The 23,603-nt window shown below is 42.4% G+C and overlaps 1 protein-coding gene across 1 annotated transcript in view; it reads right to left on the bottom strand.

The window, feature by feature from the left end:
• Nucleotides 1-23,603, bottom strand: part of LOC124593853 (voltage-dependent T-type calcium channel subunit alpha-1H-like) — a 452,274-nt gene that overhangs the window by 161,411 nt on the left and 267,260 nt on the right. The window contains exons 12-13 of the mRNA XM_047132201.1: nt 20,350-20,549; nt 14,503-14,673 (exon numbers count right to left, since the gene is read on the bottom strand). Of these exons, the coding sequence (XP_046988157.1) occupies nt 14,503-14,673; nt 20,350-20,549 (371 nt within the window). The remainder of the gene's footprint in view (nt 1-14,502; nt 14,674-20,349; nt 20,550-23,603) is intronic.

The following is a 23,603-nucleotide window of genomic DNA, read 5'->3' as shown; positions in this document are numbered from 1 at the left end:
AAGTTAATATGTTCAGTGCAATGTCAGCACAAGAATGGTGTGGTCATTTTTTCTTCACTAAGCTAGGTGTTTCAACATTTATCTGGACATGCTTGAGCAATGGCGGATGTCACATCTTGATAGGGATTATATTTTTCGGCAAGATGAGGCACCCCCACGTTGAGGTGTGGAGATTCACCCATTTCTAAATTAACATGTGCCAAACCGCTGAATCGATCATACTGCAAATGACGACGTTCTGTTGCGCTCTTGCCCATCTTATGTATCCCGACCTGACATTCATGGATTTCGTTTTATGAAGTTATGTGAAAGACACTTGCGGTGACTCTGCACATGATTCAGAGTGTATGGCGTGGAATGGATTACCGCTGAGCTGTAGTTTGTGCGACCAAAGGGAATTATCTATAAATTATATAAAAACTTTCTGTAACGTTCTCTGTAATTATTATTATACATTAAATAGTTGCAGCCTTTTGTATTCGCTGTACTCACTTCGAATAGTCCTGTATTTCAGATACGTAGACAATGGCACGGAATTGAATATGGGAAGACTGCCGGGCGCTACTGTTAGTACAAAGAACAGAGCGGTCACACCTGATGTCAGCAGGGCGGGGACAATGGCTGCTGATTGGAGGGAGGCGGGATGAGCAGCGCCCCCGCACTCGCAAATTGCTGCACCCGTGGGTCGAAACTACGCGGGCAAGACGCTCCTGCAATTCACCTCTCTCTGAAGGAGCGCACCCCCACTGTTTAGACTGACTGAAGAACCGTTCCAGTACAACATGCATGTCTTTTTTTTCAGCAGCTGTGAATGAGAAATGTGTATAAACCGCTTCATCTAACCGATTTTCAGTTTTGATAGTCAATGTGAATTTTCAGGCCTAGTGTATTGTACTAACCGTTCTTCTGTTGCTAAACTTTTACGAACTTTTGAAATAATTTAATGTTAGTTAAATATGCGAGTCACTCCAAAAGAAATGAACGCTATTTTTTTTAAATCAATATTTTATTCTACATGTTAAAGAAACCTTTGGAGAAAAGAGTACCACTTGTATGAATATCAAGAGCTCAGATGGAAACCCAGTTCTAACCAAAGAAGGGAAAGCAGAAAGGTGGAAGGAGTATATAGGGTATCTATACAAGGGCGATGTACTTGAGGACAATATTATGGAAATGGAAGAGGATGTAGATGAAGATGAAATGGGACATATGATACTGTGTGAAGAGTTTGACAGAGCACTGAAGAACCAAAGTCGAAACAAGGCACCGGGAGTAGACAACATTCCATTAGAACTACTGACGGCCTGGGAGAGCCAGTCCTGACAAAACTCTACCATCTGGTGAGCAAGATGTATGAGACAGGCGAAATACCGTCAGACTTCAAAAAGAGTATAATAATTCCAATCCCGAAGAAAGTAGGTGTTGACAGATGTGAAAATTACCGAACTATCAGTTTAATAAGTCATAGCTGCAAAATACTAAAACGAATTCGTTACAGACGAATGGAAAAACTGGTAGAAGCCGACCTCGGGGGAGATCAGTTTGGATTCCGTAGAAATATTGGAACACGTGAGGCAATACTGACCTTAAGACTTATCTTAGAAGAAAGATTAAGGAAAGGCAAACCTACGTTTCTAGCATTTGTAGACTTAGAGAAAGCTTTTGACAATGTTCACTGGAATACTCTCTTTCAAATTCTAAAGGTGGCAAGGGTAAAATACAGCGAGCGAAAGGCTATTTACAATTTGTACAGAAACCAGATGGCAGTTATAAGAGTCGAGGGGCATGAAAGGGAAGCAGTGGTTGGGAAGAGAGTGAGACAGGGTTGTAGCCTCTCCTCAATATTATTCAATCTGTATATTGCGCAAGCAGTGAGGGAAACAAAAGAAAAATTCGGAGTAGGTATTAAAATCCATGGAGAAGAAATAAAAACGTTCAGGTTCGCCGATGACATTGTAATTCTGTCAGAGACAGCAAAGGACTTGGAAGAGCAGTTGAACGGAATGGACAGTGTCTTGAAAGGAGGATATAAGATGAACATCAACAAAAGCAAAACGAGGATAATGGAATGTAGTCGAATCAAATCGGGTGATGCTGAGGGAATTAGATTAGGAAATGAGACACTTAAAGTAGTAAAGGAGTTTTGCTATTTGGGGAGCAAAATAACTGATGATGGTCGAAGTAGAGAGGATATAAAATGTATACTGGCAATGGCAAGGAAAGCGTTTCTGAAGAAGAGAAATTTGTTAACATCGAGTATAGATTTAAGTGTCAGGAAGTCATTTCTGAAAGTATTTGTATGGAGTGTAGCCATGTATGGAAGTGAAACATGGACGATAAATAGTTTGGACAAGAAGAGAATAGAAGCTTTCGAAATGTGGTGCTACAGAAGAATGCTGAAGATTAGATGGGTAGATCACATAACTAACGAGGAGGTACTGAATAGGATTGGGGAGAAGAGGAGTTTGTGGCACAACTTGACTAGAAGAAGGGACCAGTTGGTACGACATATTCTGAGGCATCAAGGGATCACAAATTTAGCATTGGAGGGCAGCGTGGAGGGTAAAAATCGTAGAGGGAGACCAAGAGATGAATACACTAAGCAGATTCAGAAGGATGTGGGTTGCAGTAGGTACTGGAAGATGAAGAAACTTGCACAGGATAGGGTAGCATGGAGAGCTGCATCAAACCAGTCTCTGGACTGAAGACAACAACAACAACAACAACAACAACAACAACAACAACATGTTTGAAAGTTTTACAGTGTGTAGATACATCCTTTAGGAACAATATTTTCATTTCTCCACGTTATTTCCATCCCTCTCAACTGTCTTACGCCATCTTGGAACCAGCGCCTGTATACCCGCACGGTAAAATTCTGAACCAACCTGTTGGAGACACTGTTTGGCAGTGTGCACAAGGGAGTCATCATCTTCAAACCTTGTTCCACGAAGAGAGTCTTTCAGTTTCCTAAAGAGATGATAGTCACATGGAGTCAGGTCAGGCCTGTAAGGCGGGTGTTTCATTGTTGTCCATCCGAGTTTTGTGATCGCTTCCATGGTTTTTTGACTGACATGTGGCCGTGCATTGTCGGGTAACAGCAAAACATCCTGCTTTTGCCGATGTGGTAGAACACGACTCAGTCGAGCTTGAAGTTCCTTCAGTGTCGTCATGTATGAAGCAGAATTTGTGGTGATTCCACTTGGCATAATGTCCACAAGCAAGAGTCCTTCGGAATCGAAAAACACCGAAGCCATAACTTTTCCAGCAGAAGGTGTGGTTTTGATTTCTTTTTTGGGTGAAACTGCGTGATGCAACGCCATTGATTGCCTCTTCGTCTCTGGTGGAAAATGATGGAGCCATGTTTCATCAACTGTCACAATTCTTCCAAGAAATTCATCTCTACAATTTTCGTACTGTTCCAAAAGTTCGCTGCATACCGTTTTTCTTGTTTCATTGTGAGCCACTGTCAACATCCTGGGAACCCACTTGGCACAAACCTTTTTGAACGCCGACACTTTCAGTATTCTGCAAACACTTCCTTCCCCTATTCCAACGTAGCGTGACAATTCGTTCACTGTGATGTGTCTGTCAGCAGTTACCAATTCGTTAACTCTCTGTACATTGTCTGGAGTGTGTGCAGTACGAGGCCTGCCGCTGCGAGGACAATCCTCAATATTTCCGTGCCCCCTTCCATCACGTAACCTGCTTGCCCACCGACTAACTGTACTGCGATCGACAGCGGCATCCCTATACACCTTTTTCAACCTCTTGTGGATGTTTCCCACTGTAGCAGCCATCTTGAAGACATGCTGTGACGGCGCTACTCACGGGAACAAGTTGAACTAAGTTTGAAAACAAGCGGGAAGGATGTATCTACACACTGTAAAACTTTCACACATGCAGAATGAAAACTGTATTTTTACAAAAATAGTGTGCTTTTCTTTTGGAGTGACTCTCGTAATAAAATAATTATTTAAATAAAAATAAGTTTTTAATATATCTTTCTATATTCGACTAATAATATAAAATAATTTGTCCTAAGTACATAAGATTGGAGGTGAATTATTCATGCATCAGTTACTTATTGAACACGCTCTACGTTTTTCGTTATAAATCTTACAAGTATTATTATAGCTATTAAAAATTCTCAGTTACCAGTTTTCAGAATTATCTATGTGGCTGATTAAAAAGAAACACGTATCTTTTTTTTATAACCGAGAAGTCAAATATCATTTGTCATAGATGTAGCCATAAAAATTCTTTACTAGTTCTTTAGTAATTATTTATTTCTAAAAAACTTTTACCCATTATTTTACCCCCTTAGTGGTTGAATTTCCATAAATGCTGGATCACCAATTTTTTATTTTCTTGCTGAGAAACCAAATACCATGTTTCGAACTTCTAGTTTCAAAGTTCCCTTAATAGAGATATTGTTTCAAAAAGGCTTTCATCCCCTATTTCACCCCCTTATGAACGAAATTTCGAACAACTCCTTCCTGAACGATACCTGCAGTATAAGTTCCACACCCTCTCCAAATTTCAAGTTTCTATCCTTAGTGGTTTGAGTTGGGCGATGATGAGTCAGTGAATCAGTCTGACCCTATTTCACCTCCTTAGGGGTTGAATTTCCAAAAACAGTCAAACACGTATATTTTCATCTCTATCCGAGAAGCCAAACATCAATTTTCAAAGATTTGGCTTTAAAAATGCTTTCGCAATGAAATAGTTTCATAAAACGTTGCACCCCCTATTTCACTCCCTTAGGGGTTGAATTTCCAAAAACAGCGACTTGCGTAAGGGAGAGCTCGGCTACAAGTTACCGAGGTAAATTGTTCCGACTGAAATAACTCCGCGAGGGAAAGAGATATGAATATGAAGTAAACACATCGTGAAATGAAACGCCACAGCGCAGCGTCGGCAGCCATCGTAAACAGGCCAGTGGTCCCTGGAACAGCGGAACGGCAGCACATGCGTCGCTGGTTCACGTAAGTAAATACTTTCGTATTTGGCATTTTTTATCTCACGAATCTTAACGAGTAGCCTTTAGTGTTTCAATGTTTTATTGTAAGGATTTATCCACTGTTTTGGAACACAATGCGTAAATTACCTATGTTTCGTAACGTAACCAATTTCTTGCTTTTATTTCAACATGTGTGATTGGGGCTAGATGTTCCGTTTTTCGGGGGCACGTTGTGACCTCGGAACAACTTGCCCCAATTCATTTGTACCACCAATGGAATATAAATATCGTTATTTTTTTCTTTTGTAGTATGAGGACGTATACCCGAAAAACAACACGATGTTCTGTGTCACAGGAGTTGATGTAAAAAGGCAGCAGATTAAGTTCTCAACGATGGCGGGAAAATAAAAACTGTTGCCAAAGAACTAGATATTTGTCATATGACTCTATACAAATGTTTCAAAAAGCTAAGATCTGGGGTAGAAAATACCGCGCCTGGTTACAAAAAAGTAAGATTGGTCTTTAATGAAGGACAGGAAGATAAGTTAGCAGAATATCTATTGTAATGTGCTTCAATTTTCTTTGGTCTTCTGCCAGAAGAAGTCAAAAAGTTGGCGTACGAATGTGCACTGAATTTCAGTGCTCGCAATATTCCAACATCGTGGCACGAAAATAAAAAAGCTGGTCCAGACTGGCTGAATGGTTTTTTAAAAAATACATCCTCACCTGCCAATAAGAACACCAAAGTCAACGAGTGCCAAAAGGGCGACATCACTTAACAAACACAATGTTACCGAATTTTTTAAAAAGCTGAGCACAGTGTTGCATAAATATAAATTTCCATCTTCAAGAATATATAATTTAAATGAAACAGTCGTAACCACAGTGCTAAAGCCAAGGAAAATTATTGCCAAGAAGGGAATGAAGCAAGTTGGACCATAGTAGCTGCTGAGCAAGGGACATTTGTTATAGTCGAACTGGCAGTAAATGCATTAGGTCATGCAGTTCCTCCCATGTTTAATTGCCCAAGGTTTAAATATTAGGATTTGTTTATAAAAGTCGGACCACCGGAACCTATCGGCGCAGGAAACAGTTCAGAATGGATGACAGCTACGGAGCTCGTGAAATATGTGGATCATTTTGACAAACATACTAAACCATCACCTGCACATCCAATTTTGTTGTTGCTCGATAATCACCAATCTCATACTGTTATCAGTGTGGTGGAAAAAGCGAACTCCATTCCCACCTCACTGTACACACCACCTACAGCCATTGGATGTTGGAGTAAATGCACCTTTCAAAAGCTATTGCGCAAAGGCTCAGGACAATAGGCTACGCAATAGGCCTGGCAAGACAATGTGGATATATGAGATCCCAGAAGTTATTAGATACGCGCTCCCTTGTGCATGAAGGTAATGAGCACTTTCAGAAAAGCTGACATTTGACCTTATGACCCAACGTTTTTACAGAAAACGACTATGCTCCATCATCGTATGTTACACGTCGCCCTTTAGCTTTAGTAAACGTATCAGATGTGGCTTTAGGCATTTCACATGACATCATCACCAATACGTCGGAAGCAGTACCAGAGGTTGTTACTAGCATAGACGCTAATGTATCTGAAATTGTAAACATTAGTACAGATACAAGACAAATCGTTGATGCGACAGGGCCATCAGGGGTTGTTAATCTGCCCGCATCTTCTGGTGTCATAGAAGAACAACTCGGAGATCAAGTCCCTTTCTTTCCAGATGCAGTACGTCCTTTTCCACCACTAAGGATTGGAACAAACAAGAGACGTCTTAGAAAATCTGCTATTTTAACCGATACTCCAGTAAAGCAGACCTTAGCAGAAGAGCAAAGCAAGAAAAGGAAAGTGAACATCAACAATGAAGAACTGAAAAAAATAAAGGAAAAGGGAAAGGTAAAGCAACACAAGGAAATGGAAAAGGAAAAGACAAAGGAAAGGGGAAGTCTGTTAAACGACAGGCTTTACAAACGAGTTGTGAAAGGTCTGAGAGTGAAGAGGACAGTTTAGAGTATTATTGTCTAGTGTTCAGTGACATTTACTGTAATTCACGTTCTAGGGAAGAATGGCTTCAATGTCAAGGATGTAAGAACTGGGCCCATTCCAGATGTGGGCAGAATCAAGCCTTATTAACCTACCTTTGCCCGAACTGTGATTGTGGTATATCTTCTGATGATTAATTAATTGTGAGTATATGACGGCAATATGATAGACATTTTCAGCGAATGACAAGACCAATATGATTGAAGACTGAGTTATCAAGGCTGAGTAGTTACCTTCCCTGACTCCAGCCGTAACACCGTGAAGCTGATTCCACTGAAAGTTGTAGTCATAATATTTAAATTTAATTTGTGTCACAACGTCTCGTGTTCCATTGAGTTTTATCAAACAAACTGAAGTACCGTCGGCGGGCCGCATGAACTGACAACGACGGTACAGTACTAACGAATAATCCAAGATATGACATAGAGTTAGGGCCCTTGTCATTATGGAGATGCCACGTCTTAGTAAACTATTTTTGTGATGTTACCATGGTGGTCTACTGGTGAAGCGCGTGACTATAAAACCGAGAGGTCGCAGGATCGAATCTCGACCGAACCACGGAAATTTGTCAGTCTACCTTTAACCTAGCCTTCACGTCTCAATGCTGTGGATTCACCAGGAACAACAAGTGGTTCGTGTTCTACATTACACTGGAGGTCCCCCTTCCCTAACAGTATACAGCCGGCCACTGTGGCCGAGCGGTTCTAGGCGCTTCAGTCCGGGACCGCGCTGCTGCTGCAGTCGCAGGCAGCTCATAAAGGACACAGAGTTCGAAAACTCCATGAACACGTTAGAGTGCGCCGCGTGGAAATCGTTTGTGCAGGTGGTGAACAACTTCCTGGGGAACACGAAGGCAGCAAACCACGCCAGAATCATCAGCAGCATGATAGAGGCCTTTCAAAAGCTCGGGTGTTTGATGAGTATAAAGATGAACTTCCTGTACTCACACATGGAGAAGTTTCCTGAAAACCTTGGGGCGATGAGCGACGAGCAGGGAGAAAGGTTCCACCAGGACATGCGCCAAATGGAGGATAGGTACCAGGGGAGGTGGGACGCAGTCATGATGGCGGACTACTGCTGGATGCTGAAGAGAGACAACCCAGCAGCTGCTCACAAACGGGAATCGAAGAAACGCCGATTCATGCCGTGAACTCTGAACTTTTGTGTCACGTAACGCTCATTGTTATACTAATAGTATGATAAATATGCTTATTTAATTTGATGGAGTAAATAAAAACTTAATGAATTTGCATACGTTGACTTTTATTTCTTGAGGAAAACGGAAAAAATCTTCCGGGGTTTCTCAGCAGATGATACAAAGAAATTTGATTTTTTCCGAAAAATCGATTTTTAAAAATTTCTGTAGCAAAAAATCCTGACCTGATAGAACAAAATCAAGGTCATTTTTGGACTCAGGGCATCAAAATTAGTCTAATTCAGCGGGAAAACCCTAGACTTTTTTAAAAAAATCTTTTTTTGTTGCCCAGTGTTATCGGAGAACTTGAAGACGGACAAAGTGTGATGGGTGTAGCCCAGGAGTGTGATACTGCTCACAGCACTGTTTCACGTGCCTGGAGAGCGTTCCGAATCAAACCCATGCTGCCCGAAGAAGAGTAGGTGGTCGACGACGATCAAATGCAGCAGCAGATGACCCCTACATTGTGCAAGAGACAAGAAGTGACCTTAGTCAAACGGTGGGTGCAATTGCAACAACATTTAACAGGACTGAAAGATACGTAACCTCACGCTGCACAATGGCACAGAAACTGCAGGGGGGTTGTGTCTTTGCCCAATGGCCAGTGCGTTTTGTTCCGTTGGCACCTCCGCATCAATGACACCGTTTGCGATGGTGCCAAGAGCATAGGGGCTGGGTCAACGGGGAGTGGGTTTGTGTGGTCTTCTCATATGAGAGCAGATCCAGAATGAGTAGTGATTCTGGACGTACAACCCTATGGCGTGAGGTGGAAATACGTAATGCAATCAGAAACATTGTCGAACATTAACGTTTTGGTAGTCCATGGGATATCGTATGAGGAGGCGTAACGCTGCATGGTCGTACTGGTATCCAAATCTTTGAACACGGTACACACACCAAACGTTACTGTGAAACTATACTCTGTTCCCAAGTGCGTCATTTCAGGGCTGCATTCGGTCCTGATTTCATTGCCGAATATGATCGTTTTGGTGGTCCGTGTGATGTATGGCGAGGCATACTGTTGATGGGCATACTAACCTTCAAATCTTCGAACACGGCACAGTCACCGGTGAACGTTTTGTGGAACTGTACTGTTTCCACATGTGCGCCCTTCCTAGGGTCCATTCGGCGCTGAATTTATTATTTAAGAGTCGTAATGCTCAACCGCATCGAACAGCGCATGTGGAAGAGCTGTTGGAACGAGATGTTCAGCGAATGAATTGGCGTGTCCGTTTCCCCGACTTAAATCCATTGAGCACGTGTGAGAGACGTCGGAGAGATGTATTGCAGCGCATCCACATGCACCACCAACCATCCAGCAGTGGTCAACGGCCCTGGTGGAGCAGTGGATCGCCCTGCCTCAAGAATTCCTTACCTAGCATGTGACCAGCATGGGAGCGCGTTGCAGAGCGTGCATTGCTGCCCGAGATGATCACACACCGTGTTAAAAACCACGTCCTGCCTTTTTTGATGTCCAGGGACTGTCATAAATCGCTATGACTTTAGTGTAATAATTGTCTTTATATGTCCGAAAGAACAGATACCACTTCATTCATATGTAGTTAAGGTGGTGGTGGTGGTTAGTGTTTAACGTCCCGTCGACAACGAGGTCATTAGAGACGGAGCGCAAGCTCGGGTTAGGGAAGGATTGGGAAGGAAATCGGCCGTGGCCTTTCAAAGGAACCATCCCGGCATTTGCCTGAAACGATTTAGGAAAATCACGGAAAACCTAAATCAGGATGGCCGGAGACGGGATTGAACCGTCGTCCTCCCGAATGCGAGTCCAGTGTGCTAACCACTGCGCCACCTCGCTCGGTATGTAGTTAAGGCTCACCGGCCATTTGACCATCTCCTTCTGTGCGGATGCACAAACAGTGCCCGAACTCTTACGGGAATCGGCAGTAAAGCCCCTAGTAATGAGTATGATGGGCACGGGCATTATGAATATAGTGCGGGACAATAAGTTGCGAATGTGGGTCTCACGGGAGGCGTGCCAGAGATAAGTCCCTGCAGTCGAACTATGCTCTGTGTTCTCGGTGGCTCAGATGGATGCCGGCACGGTGGCTCAGCATAAAAAAAAATAAAAAATAAATAAAAAAAAAATAAAAAAAAACTGAGTGAAAAGATTAACAACGAACTTGAACGGATGTCATGTGACGTCCGCAACGACCAAACGCAACGATCAACAACGAATAAAATGGAAAAAAAGATGGCTAGAGGTTCTGTTATGTAAGCAGGAGATCCCGGATTCGAGTCCCGGTCGGGGCACACATTTTCAACTCTCCCCGTTGACTTATATCAACGCCTGTATGCAGAGAAGGGTATTCATTTCATTGTAATTTCATTATTGTCTCTGATTAAAAGTGTCATATCTGTTCGTCTCAACGCGTATTTCTTTCAGTTACTTTATGTTTTGTACTGTAGCAGTTCTTTCTATGAGTGGTCTAGGATTGGTCGAGCTTTTTTACGTGGTATTGTTTCATCTTACGGAAGTTATTTTCGTCCTTGAGTACCAGCGTGTTATGCTGCTTGTAGCTAAGAACCGTAGCGCCATGAATACTGCACAAAATAAAAATTTGGTTCATTAGACATAATTGCACTTTCAAGTATCCTAGGGTTTCACAAATGCGTTCTTTCGCAGAAGGAAAATACAATGTTGCTTATTTGTTCGTACTGTTTTGTTTAGGTGCAAATAGTCACGGAAATCCTCCCCATCTACATCTACGTGATTACTCTGCTATTCACAATAAAGTACCTGGCAGAGGGTTAAATGAACTACCTTCAAGCTGTCCCTCTACCATTCCACTAGCGAACGGCACGCGGGAAAAACGAGCACTTAAATTTTTCTGTGCGAGCTCTGATTTCTCTTATTTTATCGTGATGATCAATTCTCCCATGTAGGTGGGTGCCAACAGAATGTTTTCGCAATCGGAGGAGAAAACTGGTGATTGAAATTTCATGAGAAGATCCCGTCGCAACGAAAAACGCCTTTGTTTTAATGATTGCCACTCCAATTCACGTATCATGTCTGTGACACTATCTCTCCTATTTCGCGATAATACAATACTAGCCGCCCTTCTTTGAACTTTTTCAATATCATTCGTCAGTCCCACCTGATAAGGAACCCACACCGCACAGCAGTACTCCAGAATAGGGCGGACAAGCGTGGTGTAAGCAGTCTCTTTAGTAGACCTGTTGCACCTTCTAAGTGTTCTGCCAATGAATCGCAGTCTTTGGTTTGCTCAACCCACAATATTATCTATGTGATCGTCCCAATTGAGGTTATTTGTAATTGTAATCCCTAAGTATTTAGTTGAATTTACAGCCTCCAGGTTTGTGTGACTTATCACGTAATCGAAATTTAGCTGATTTCTTTTAGTACTCATGTAATAACTTCACACTTTTCCTTATTCAGGGTCAATTGCTACTTTTCACTCCACACAGATATCTTATCTAAATCATTTTGCAAATCGTTTTGATCATCTGATGACTTTACAAGACGGTAAATGACAGCATCATCTGCAAACAATCTAAGAGGGCTACTCAGATTGTCTCCTATGTCGTTAATGTAGATCAGGGACAATAGGGAGCCTATAACACTTCCTTGGGGAACGCCGGATATTACTTCTGTTTTACTCGATGACTTTCCCTCTATTACTACGAACTGTGACTTTTCTGACAGGAAATCACGAATCCAGTCGCACAACTGAGGCGATACGCCGTAGGCACGCAGTTTGGTTAGAAGACGCTTGTGAGGAACGGTGTCGAAAGTCTTCTGGAAATCTAAAAATATGAATCAATTTGACATCCCCTGTCGATAGCATTTATTACTTCATCAGTATAAAGAGCTAGTTGTGTTTCAAAAGAACGATATTTTCTGAATCCCTGCTGACTACGTGTCAGTAAATCGTTTTCTTCGAGGTACTTCATAATGTTCGAATACAGTATATGTTCCAAAACCCTACTGCAAATCGACGTTAGTGATATAGGCCTGTAATTCAGCGGATTACTCCTACTTCCCTTCTTGGGTATAGTTGTGCTTGTCCCTTTAGTTGTCTACACTGGGAATAATTGCATCGCTCTGCATGATGTAAGTTTTAGCAACACATATTGCTTTCGCTTTTGTGGACGTCTACATACGTCCTGCTCCATTGTTCCCCAGGTGCTGTGGACGGGTAAACGCGTGTTTTCCTACAGTGCTCTTGAAGTCTATATGCCCCCTGAGCCGCTGATCTTTCAGTGCCGCGGACGAGTTACTTTGATATCTTGGTGAATAAAACAGTTTTGAGTATTTATCAAAAAACATATATGCCTCTTTAGGTGCTATCATTTGCTAAAAAACCTCGTTTCGAGATCTTGAACCGTTTATGAAATACGACGATTGTTGTGGGCACATGGTTCCCGATTTGCAGGGATGGAAGTGGGCGTGTCTCCTGCGGCCGTCTGTCTGATACAAAAATCAATACCTGGAGAATGAAATGAGATATCATTCTGCTCTCAATTTTGAATAAAATTAAGATGTATTATCTATATTTTGTATACTCAAATGAATGGGCTGAAATCAACCCTAAGCAAAGATTAGACAATGCATTTTTTACCTCTGCAGACTGTAGTGTTTTAGTTCGTTTGATGTAGTGCAGTAACTGCTACGTGTAACGAATAAAAATTCAGCCCTATACCGAGCGAAGATCTTAGACTGTAAGGGGTGGAAGAATCAATCTTTTTCGGTTATTAGTTTTCTTAAAATCGGATGATAAATATTTCATAGCTGCCAGAATGCAGCACAGGTATTAGCATTTGGCGATTAGTACAGCCTAAACAAAACTGTGCTCAGCCGACACCCCCGGGATAACAAGGCCGTCCAGCAGTGTTAGTGACGTCACACTAAGCGGCCCATAGCCGACGCAGCAGTCCACGGACACCTCCGTACAGACGCGCCTGATGCTAACGATCTACTGTCCGTCATACAGAAAGGAGCGAACTATAATTCGAACCAAAGACCAAATTATATGTATTCTTGTAAACAGCATAAAGGTTCATAACGAAATACCGATTACATATACGGGCAGGAATAGGTTCTAGAACTCCTCTGAAAAGTGTTTATCTTCAGTACCAGAATGAACATCAAACTGTCAGGTTTTCTAAATAGAAAAGCACTTTGTTAGTAACAGACAGCGATAATGAGACCTTCAGTTGGTGATTTCTACGTGTAAAAGCTGTAGAGACATTGAAAATGGCAAGTAAAGAGAGCCTCAGCCTTTTGCTCACATTCTTACATGTAATGCACTTGGTTGTTTTTCATTTCCTTACCTTTCATAACATTTTTAATATTGTTTCAAAAAGTGTATCTTCAATAGCAGAGTGAACTTCAAATTGTCAGGCTTTTCTTAAAGGAAAGAGCAGTCCCTCAGTATCACAGTGCAAGACAGAATATTGTGTTCAGTGATGTCTATGTTAAAAGGAGAATATTTGATATCTATCTTTTGTTTCCATTCTTTATTACTGGGGATACACTTGTAAAAATTCTTGAAAAGAGCTGTCACCATTAACAAATGAGTAAATTCACAATAGTCATGTGTTTTATGAGATAAAGCGAACTCTTGTTACCTTATTGTAAACGAAAGTTGTGAGGGTTTTGCTATGTATGACAGTGTTTAAGATAATTTACTTTGAGTGTAATAGCTTGAAAATGTTAAGTCCTGCTGTCAGTTGGCATTTGTCACCACCTGTATGCGAGTTTTAAAGCTAAATAGTGTTCTGAAAATTATAAAATAGTGGCAAAGTTCCTCAATCGATTAAACTTATTCCTGCCCGTATATGTAATCGGTATTTCGTTATGAACCTTTATGCTGTTTACAAGAATATATATAATTTGGTCTTTGGTTCGAATTATAGTTCGCTCCTTTCTGTATGACGGACAGAAGATCGTTAGCATCAGGCGCGTCTGTACGGAGGTGTCCGTGGACTGCTGCGTCGGCTATGGGCCGCTTAGTGTGACGTCACTAACACTGCTGGACGGCCTTGTTATCCCGGGGGTGTCGGCTCAGCACGGAATGCAGAGGCCACGTCTGTAGCAGTGAGAGGGTTAAGCAACATATATTTTATTGGCCTCTAGCCCCTCAAAGAAACAAATTATGTAATGCTGAAACTGGCAATGATGTATGAAAACCCCATGCAGGACCACCGTTTAAAAAGCGTGTGCAGATGAGCATTGACGCGCGATGAGCAATGAATCAACTAGTAAGCAAGCAAGGTGAGTTGTGTACTCACGTGGGGCTGGCCAGGTGGTTGTGGTTGTTGAGGCCATTGTTGAGGACGGGCGGTGCGGCGTCGGCGTCTGCTTCGGCGGACGCGTCGTCGGCGTCAGAGGAGCGTCGCGACGCCCTCCTCCGCAGCGACGGCCGGGACAGTTTCCAGGGGCAGCCGCGGCTCCCACTGGTGCTGCAGCACAAGCAGCAAACTGTTAGGTCAGGCTGGCGAGGCGACTGTTCGTGAGCGAGCTCGTCGTGGATTCGTTTCGGACTCCCAGGAACGAGCACTCTACACTGAAGTGACAAAAGTCTTGGGATAGCTATAAGCACATACACAACTGGCGGTAGTGTGGCGTACACAAGGTATAAAAGGGTAGTTCATTGGCAGAGCTGTTCCACATCCCACCCACTCTCCATCTCTCCACACTCCATATCCTTGCCCAAGGTGACTTCCGCCAACTCCCCCTCCCTGATGATGCCTTCATCCCCTCCATCTACCCCTCCTACCAACTCTGATCCTCCCCTTCCTCCCCCTGTGTTTTTCCCCCAGGGCACCCTCTCATCCTTCTCTCGCTCCTCTCTTCCTCCCTCCCTCCTTTCCCCCAGTCTTCCCCTACCCCCCCCCTACCTTCTTCCCTCCGCCACCCTTCTCCTCTGGCACTGGCATCTACATCCTCTCCCTCTACCTCCTACCCACAACTTTTCCCTTTGGCAGGTCCCCGGCTTTGTGCGTGAACAGTGAATCTTTTCTTGCGCCGGAGATCGTCGCCAGTATAATATATAATGTCATGTGACGAGGGTGTCCCGCCGGGTTGACCACTCGCCTGGTGCCAGTCTTTCGATCTGCCGCCACTTCGGCGACTTGCGTGTCGATGAGGATGAAATGATGACGATTAGGACAACACAACACCCAGTCCCTGAGCGGAGAAAATCTCCGACCCAGCCGGGAATCGAACCTGGGCCCTTAGGATTGGCAGTCTGTCGCGCTGACCAATCAGCTACCGGGGGCGGACATCGGTGCCAGTGCTTGTGTGTGTCTTCGTGTTAGTGCTTAAGTGTCTCTAGGTTTGTGCTCCACCGTTCACGTGTGTAATTTCTGTCTTCTCTGATGTGTACAAGTGCTGAACGTTTTTTATTCGGACAATGCCCCTGCGAACGGCTACATGTATTTTAATATAGCTGACTACCGTTTTTTATCCACCATGTTTTTTTTTGTCTCTCATTATGCTGTATGCGTTATCTGTGATCGAAGAGCGGCACAGATAGACTGCTGATGGCCTACCTTTCCTGTAAAGGTGTTAAAATAACATTAAAAAAAAAAAAAGCGGAGCTGTCATTTGTACTCAGATGACTCATGTGGAAAGGTTTTTACCGTGTTTATGGCCGGACGACGGGAATTAACAGACTTTCAACGCGGAATGTTAGTTGCAGCTAGATGCATGGGACATTCCATTTCGGAAATCTTTAAGGTATTTAATATTCCGAGATTCACACTGTCAAGAGTGTGTCGAGAATACCAAGTTTCAGGCCTTACCTCTCACCACAGACAACGCTGTGGCAGATGGCCTTCACTTAACGACCGCGAGCAGCATCGTTTGCGTAAAGTTGTCAGTGGTAACAGACACGCAACACTATGTAAAATAACCGCAGAAATCAATCTGTGGCGCGCGACGAAGGTATCCGTTAGGACAGTGTGGCGAAATTTGGGGTTAATGTGTTATGGCAGCAGACGACAGACAAAAGTTCCTTTGTTAACACCACGACATCGCCTGCAGCACCTCTCCTGGGCTCGTGACCGTATCAGTTGGACCCTACGTGACTGGAAAACCGTGGCCTGGTCATTTGAGTCCCGATTTCAGTTAGTAAGGGCTGATTGTAGGATTCGAGTGTGGCGCATACCCGACGAAGGCATGGACCCAAGTTGTCAACAAGGCACTGCGCAAGCTGGTGATAGGTCCATAATGGTGTGGGCCGTGTTTACATGGACTGGATTGAGTCCTCTGGACAACTGAGGCAATCTTTGACTGTAAATGGTTATGTTCATCTACTTGGAGAATTTGCAGCCATTCATGGACTTCATGTTCCCAAACAACGATGGAATTTTTGTGGCTAGCAATGCGTCGTGTCACTGGGCCACAATTGCTCGCAGTTGGTTTGAAGAACATTCTGGATAATTGGAGAAAATGATTTGGCCACCGAGATCGCCTGATTGAATCCCAACAAACATTTATGGGACATAATGGAGAGGTCAATTCGTGCAGAAAATTCTGCAGCAACACTTTCGCAGTTTTGGAAGGTTATAGAGGCAGCATGGATCAATATATCTGCAGGGGACTTGTTGACTCCATGCCACGTCGAGTTGCTGCACTGAGCCAGGCAAAAGGAGGTCCGTTGTTACAAGGTATCTCGCGACTTCTGTCACCTCAGTGTATGAATTTCTTTTCAACAAAAATTAATCTACACTCATGCTCATAAATTAAGGATAATGCTGATACATGGTGAAACAACGCTCTGGTGGGGAGTTTGCTGGTTTAAATCACCTCGGGGTATGACCATGCGGTGCATTTGACCTGCGGTCGTCGCACTGTGGCGCTGGCAGCAGTCCACATACGCAGAGATGTGTTGGTGCATGTCAGAGTACGGTGCAGCGAGTAAGTGTCCAGACGTTTTCAGATGTGTTAATAGTGACTGTGTGTTGAAAAGAATTTTCTGTGAACACCTTTATTTTTAAAGTTACGAAAGTAAAAGATATTTAGTTCTTGTAGGTGTTTTATAGAACCAGGAACCAATGCTTCAGAGAGACTAATGGTACTACTTATCACTAGCAAAATTTTTTTATAGAGTGATGAAGCAGCTCTCAATGCATCGCAAGTGCCACCTACAGCTTCTTCTCAGAAAAGGAAGCTAACATGTTTCATTTGCACCAATCCTATCCCTAGCGACACTTAATTCACCCACACACTGCTTCCTAATTTAAAATAAGTCAAACTAAAACGTTTACACTAGAATTACTGTTTGTAAATCACTTGCCTGCTGGACTCCTTACTTCTGAACTGACAGAAATGGGAAGACTTCAGGCTGCCAATGCTTTGTGTCTGACCACAGCCGCTAATGATAATAACAATAGTACTGTACAGGCCCTACTGCAATGTAATAACCATTACCTAGGTACTGTTGTGTTATGCTGTCAGTAAATTCGTTTATCCGTTGCGAAGTGAATAATGGCGCAAATTCCTGGTCCATTGTGAGAACTACCAACTTGGAAAAATGTGTTTTAATAAGACATATTTATGTCTCAGTTTTACTATCTTGGAAGCATAGTACACAGTAGAAAGTATGTATGTAGCTTATACGATAGAAAGTAACATTTTATTCAGACATTCGTTTCTACCCTCCACCACATTGTGTTACGGGTAGAGTTGTGCCGGCCGAAGTGGCCGCGTGGTTCTGGCGCTGCAGTCTGGAACCGCGAGACCGCTACGGTCGCAGGTTCGAATCCTGCCTCGGGCATGGATGTGTGTGATGTCCTTAGGTTATTTAGGTTTAACTAGTTCTAAGTTCTAGGGGACTAATGACCTCAGCAGTTAAGTCCCATAGTGCTCAGAGCCATTTGAACCATTTGGTAGAGCTGTAAAACTTACGTAGGCTACCGTAGACTATCATACCTACGGCGGTTTTCCTAGCAGCCCTGGTGACTTCAGATCGTAGCGGCGTTACATGTACACTAGGTGTGTTGCATACCGATCGGGCGTGGTCTCATTCCATCGCCTTGTCTGCGTATGTGATCTGTGTCTTACTAGATTCCCCCAGAAACCGGCAGCGGTGAACCGTCTAGAAACTGAGTGTGGGTATGTAAAGGGCCGCGTAACCTACAGAACACTTTTGTTCTACATACTTATCCTCCTGTCTGTTACTTCAAAATAAAACGTCTTTATAGCAAAATTGAAACATTCAATGTTAAGTTCAGGTTTTATTTGAGAACAGAGGGATCTGTAGTTGTTGTTGTTGTGGTCTTCAGTCCTGAGACTGGTTTGATGCAGCTCTCCATGCTACTCTATCCTGTGCAAGCTTTTTCATCTCCCAGTACCTACTGCAACCTACATCCTTCTGAATCTGCTTAGTGTATTCATCTCTTGGTCTCCCTCTACGATTTTTACCCTCCACGCTGCCCTCCAATACTAAATTGGTGATCCCTTGATGCCTCAGAACATGTCCTACCAACCGATCCCTTCTTCTGATCAAGTTGCGCCACAAACTTCTCTTCTCCCCAATCCTGTTCAATACTTCCTCATTAGTTATGTGATCTACCCATCTAATCTTCAGCATTCTTCTGTAGCACCCCATTCTATTCTCTTCTTGTCCAAACTATTTATGGTCCATGTTTCACTTCCGTACATGGCTACATTCCATACAAATACTTTCAGAAATGACTTCCTGACACTTAAATCTATACTCGATGTTAACAAATTTCTCTTCTTCAGAAACGCTTTCCTTGCCATTGCCAGTCTACATTGCCAGGATCTGTAGTATAAAATGAAATATGAAATATAGAGCAGGAGAATAAATAAAAAATACGTAAAACAGGGACATATCAAAAATCGCGTCAATAGCTCGTCGAGCTTATGTGAAATACGTTTCTGTTATTTATGAAATAGTTTCGCTCTTATCACTAATAACACGAAACAATTGCCTTTGGTCATGACGAAGAAAGTTCTATCGAGTATAAAATTACAAAAGTAATAATATACTTGCTTTTTTCATGTTTGCGCATGAAAACCAAACTTACAGCAAAAGTAGTTGCTTTGGTTACCTGAAAGCTCAGAAGTTATGCGACCGAGTAATTTTTATTGCTTAAAAATGCGATTTATATTTTGTAGGGACATAAAATACACAAATGAATAACACTGAACGAAGTGCGGTTCTAATTAAGTGTGAAACAAACATACAAAAACAACCAGAAGTCTTCAGCTCCCAGTCTCTTTCCGTACCAATGCTACCAGTATCACCGGTAACACTACAATTTACTGCGTCATGTAAGTACTCTAACAAAACTACCAAACCGTCGTTTTGGTAGAGCGCTCCTCAAGTCACGCGTTATGCTACTATTTGAGAAAAATGTAATTATTGGCAACTTCTGCAATCAGTATTACACTCGTACGAGATAGTGATAATCTTTTGAAAATAATGTAGTTTCGTGTCAGAGGCACAGTCGAGCCCTTTTGTTTTACCTTTGAGAACATTTCATTTTACCCCTCAGGGGTAATATCCCCAGGTTGGGAACGACTGATGTAGGCAGAATAGAAATTAAAGAAAAATATGAAGGTGATTTTAATCGAAGACTATCAAACTTGAGAAATTAACGGGAAGATATTCGGTACCCGTGTTTCCAACTGTGATAGAAGCACTAGAGTGAAACGCATATACATTCGGAATGAATGCAAGTAATAGTTCACAGAGGATTAAGACGAGAAAGTATTACATAGGTGTTGCAACGCGTAATTTTTAGGAAGTTAAGTTGCCGAATGTGGAAGCACAGAAGTATAAAAACGATAACGAATAAGAAATGAAAGTGCGCAACGTGCAGAAATCAAAGGTGGAAAGAAGCCGAGGAAAGATTTTCTTTTGATGGAATGTGGTGATATAGAATTCTTGAACTTCACATCATACCAAATGCTGTTTGATATAGCTACAGCAATACGAAATTTGTATTCATGTTATTACGAATCCACCAAGCGAAGACGGTTAGCGTGCTAATCTCGACAGGCCATGAGAATAACAATAATGAGAGTGATTATTAATACGCAGTGTGGTGCTCTTAAGCAGAATTCTTAGCTTATCGCTGCCTGGAGTTTACTCTTTTGCTCACCTGGAAGCCGTTGACTCCCGCCGGGAGCTGACGATGGCCACCAAGCTGACGCGCCGGCCCTGATGCAGCTGGTGGCCGTTGTTGTTGTTGTGGTTGTTGCCGTGGTTGTTGTAGCTGCTGCCGCCGGGACCGCTGGCGCCGTTGCCGCTGAACTTGGTGTTGGGTGGCTTCAGCAGGCCAGGCACACTTTGCTCGGATGTCTGCCAACAAAGTAAACATGTCAGTGTTGAGTAGTGGTCACTCCAAGTTGGACCCAGCTTGCCCTGAGAGGAGAGAGAGAGAGAGAGAGAGAGAGAGAGAAGAGTGTGCGTGAGAGAGAAGGAGATGACGATAGACAGACGAGAGGGAGGGTAACTATCTGAGTCTATCTCGAATTGAGTAAATTACAGAAGTGGCAATTTTTTTAAGAAATCGAAAGATACCTTCAATAATTGCTTATCCGAGTAAATTTGGCGCTGACAGGAATGCTAAGCTACAGTAAGATTTTCAGTTACTACGGTTCTCAAAACTGTCCAATAATTCGTTCTTGAATGGCTGAGTTCTTTCGCTTTGGAAAAGCCAAAGATACGACTTCGAGTATTGGTCCCGCACACGATTTTATTCTGTCATATAAGTCAACACCAGCAAACGTTATTTTATTTTGTGAGAGCTTTAAATATGAAATAAAGAGGGATAAATAGAACTTCGGTAACGGGAGCACCTGCACATATCTGTGTCACAACTAAAACATCAATCAATTGATCTAAAACTGTTTGTAATGAGATTAAACAGTGGCTTCGTTCTTGGTTTTCTTAAGTGCATAACTTGTCGTACAAGCATAAAACGACCCACAATTCAATCAATCACAAAACACAACCTGACATTATAAATTAATTTAAATCTAATTCTCTCATATATTTTCCCAAAATGGAATTATGCACCTTCTATTTTCCATCTCTCTTTTGTGTGTTGCTAATATCTCTTTGTTTCTATCTTATTTTATTCGTTACGTCTCTCGCTTTATTTTTCCTCAATAGTATTGCAGTCGATTTGTCTAAAAAACCGTTAAACAAATATTTGAAACGTGCGTTCTGTATTTGAGGAGGGTTCCACAACTACACATGATTAGTAGTAGGTAAAGCTGGTATAAACATGTGATCAACTTTAAGCTAATGTAGGGTTTCAGCTGTGTGAATGTTGCACATAAATCGAAAATGAACCTCAGAAACTGATTAAGAGTATGTTGATGTTTATTAAAGGGAGAAAGACGAACGAATTGAGTTTTGGTCCACTATTTATTTCTTACAACTGATTTTCAAGTCATTGCACCTTTACCAGGTAGCTACTGACTAACATTCACCGAAGACACTAGCGTGCAAGGTACAAAACCTTGGAAACGAAAGTTTTTACTAACATACAGACTCACTGGTCATGACATTAGTCAGAATATGTCAAATCGAGTAATCATCACTCGTCTTATGTATGAAATATATTACGATAATTAGTGCATTTTCTAATAATAGTGGATGAATTACAATTTAAATTATACCAACGTAATGGAGACTAATTTAAGTACAAACATTGGCTTTGGTTTTTTGCACACTAGTGTTTTTTGGGACACTAGTCTGTTATGACCTGATGATGATCTAATAAGCTGAAAACTGGTCTACAATAAATTTCTCTTCACCTTTAAATATGAAGTAGTTCTACCACGAACTGGAAACAGAATTCATTAAAACGTTTACTATTAAATTATTTGAGTAAACTGCAATTAAATAACTCCCAGTACTCACTTTTCATAGAAAACATTTATGGGTGTAATGCAGATTTCAATTCTCGTTGGAGTATCATGCTTAATTTTTTTCGATTTTTCTATTATGGTAGCAATATCTATAATGGGACTGTTGGATTGAGTGGGTGTGTCATCTCACTGCTAGAATGCGGACGAGCTCCTCAAAGAAGTTGCCTAGTCGCTTAATAATAATGACAACTCATTTTACTAAGAGGCTTGTCCACTTAAGCCGGTGGAATGAATAAGAAGTAATTAGTTGTTATCTAACACAACATACTACTCATTTTCAGAGAAGAGGCATCAATGGAATCCAAACTAGCTTTGGGTTTGCCATGTAGAGTCGGTGAAAACGCTGACGACGAGAAGGATACAGGATATTCTGACGTGTTCATCCAGAAGGCTCACGGAAAGTCTTCGAAAAGGGGAGAAAGTTGGCGTTTAACGGATGGCTGTGGAATTATGAAATATATAGAAATTCTTGATGCGGTGGTTGAAGACTGACTTCTGTTTCATTGCCATCACGTTAGTTTTGCATGCATCACAAAAACATTCGTACACATCTGTTGTTCATCCCAGAAGAAACCAAAATTTAGGTATGTCGACTAACTACGGTAATTGACTTTGTATAAAGAAGCGATGCGTGTGATCACATGCATAATTGACTGGTAAGGAAAACAATAGACATTTTGGGTTAAAACAACGAATTACAGTGTAGATTTTGTAAGAATTTGCTTAATAAACTTCAAGAAACGTCTTTCAGGTCAAGAACTGTTCTTGAGCCCCTTACATAATTGCCTGAAAGACGCTGTGCAGATGGAATTAAGCAAATAATAATTCGTACGAAGGCGTACAAGCAGTCATTCTTTCCAGGGTGCATCCTTAAACGGAAGGAGAAGAATTGTTAGTACGAGTATATAAAGCGTCCTTAGCCACGCAATTCACTGGGTTCCTCAGGGTGCAGATGTAGCTGTTGGTGGAGTTGAATGCTACTTGTTGACAGACTTCCTATTGGCTCCTGTGTCGGGTTCTTCTGCCGAAGTTCATCTGATGATTTTACTGACGTTTCGCCAGTACTAGTGTCTGGCATTGTCAAAGCTTCACCCTCCATTGCTGGTGGTGAACTGAAGCCGAGCTCGCGGCCGCAGACTATACTGTACGTACCTGCAATGTCGGGAATATGCCGCATACCATGCACATGCGGAAAGGTTTATGTCGGAATAACTAGATCATCAATCAACACCAGGATCAAAGAATATAAGCGACATTACAGGTTGCGGCAGATGGAGAAATCGGCCGTGGCAGAGCACGCACTGAGTGAAACCTACCACGTAATAAAATTCGCCGACACGGAAGTTCTGGCCGTAGAGAAGCGCTATCACACCCGCTTGTTCAGAGAAGCTATAGAAATGCAAAAACACGGGAATAGCTTCAACAAGAACGAAGAAAGCCTTAGGTAAACGGATCGTGGCTTCCCGTGCTGCAG

Source organism: Schistocerca americana, chromosome 2, assembly GCF_021461395.2.
Source record: "Schistocerca americana isolate TAMUIC-IGC-003095 chromosome 2, iqSchAmer2.1, whole genome shotgun sequence".
NCBI classification, from domain to species: Eukaryota; Metazoa; Arthropoda; class Insecta; order Orthoptera; family Acrididae; genus Schistocerca; species Schistocerca americana.
The sequence above is the reverse complement of the archived record's forward strand: the minus strand, read 5'-3'. Positions and strand labels throughout refer to the sequence as shown.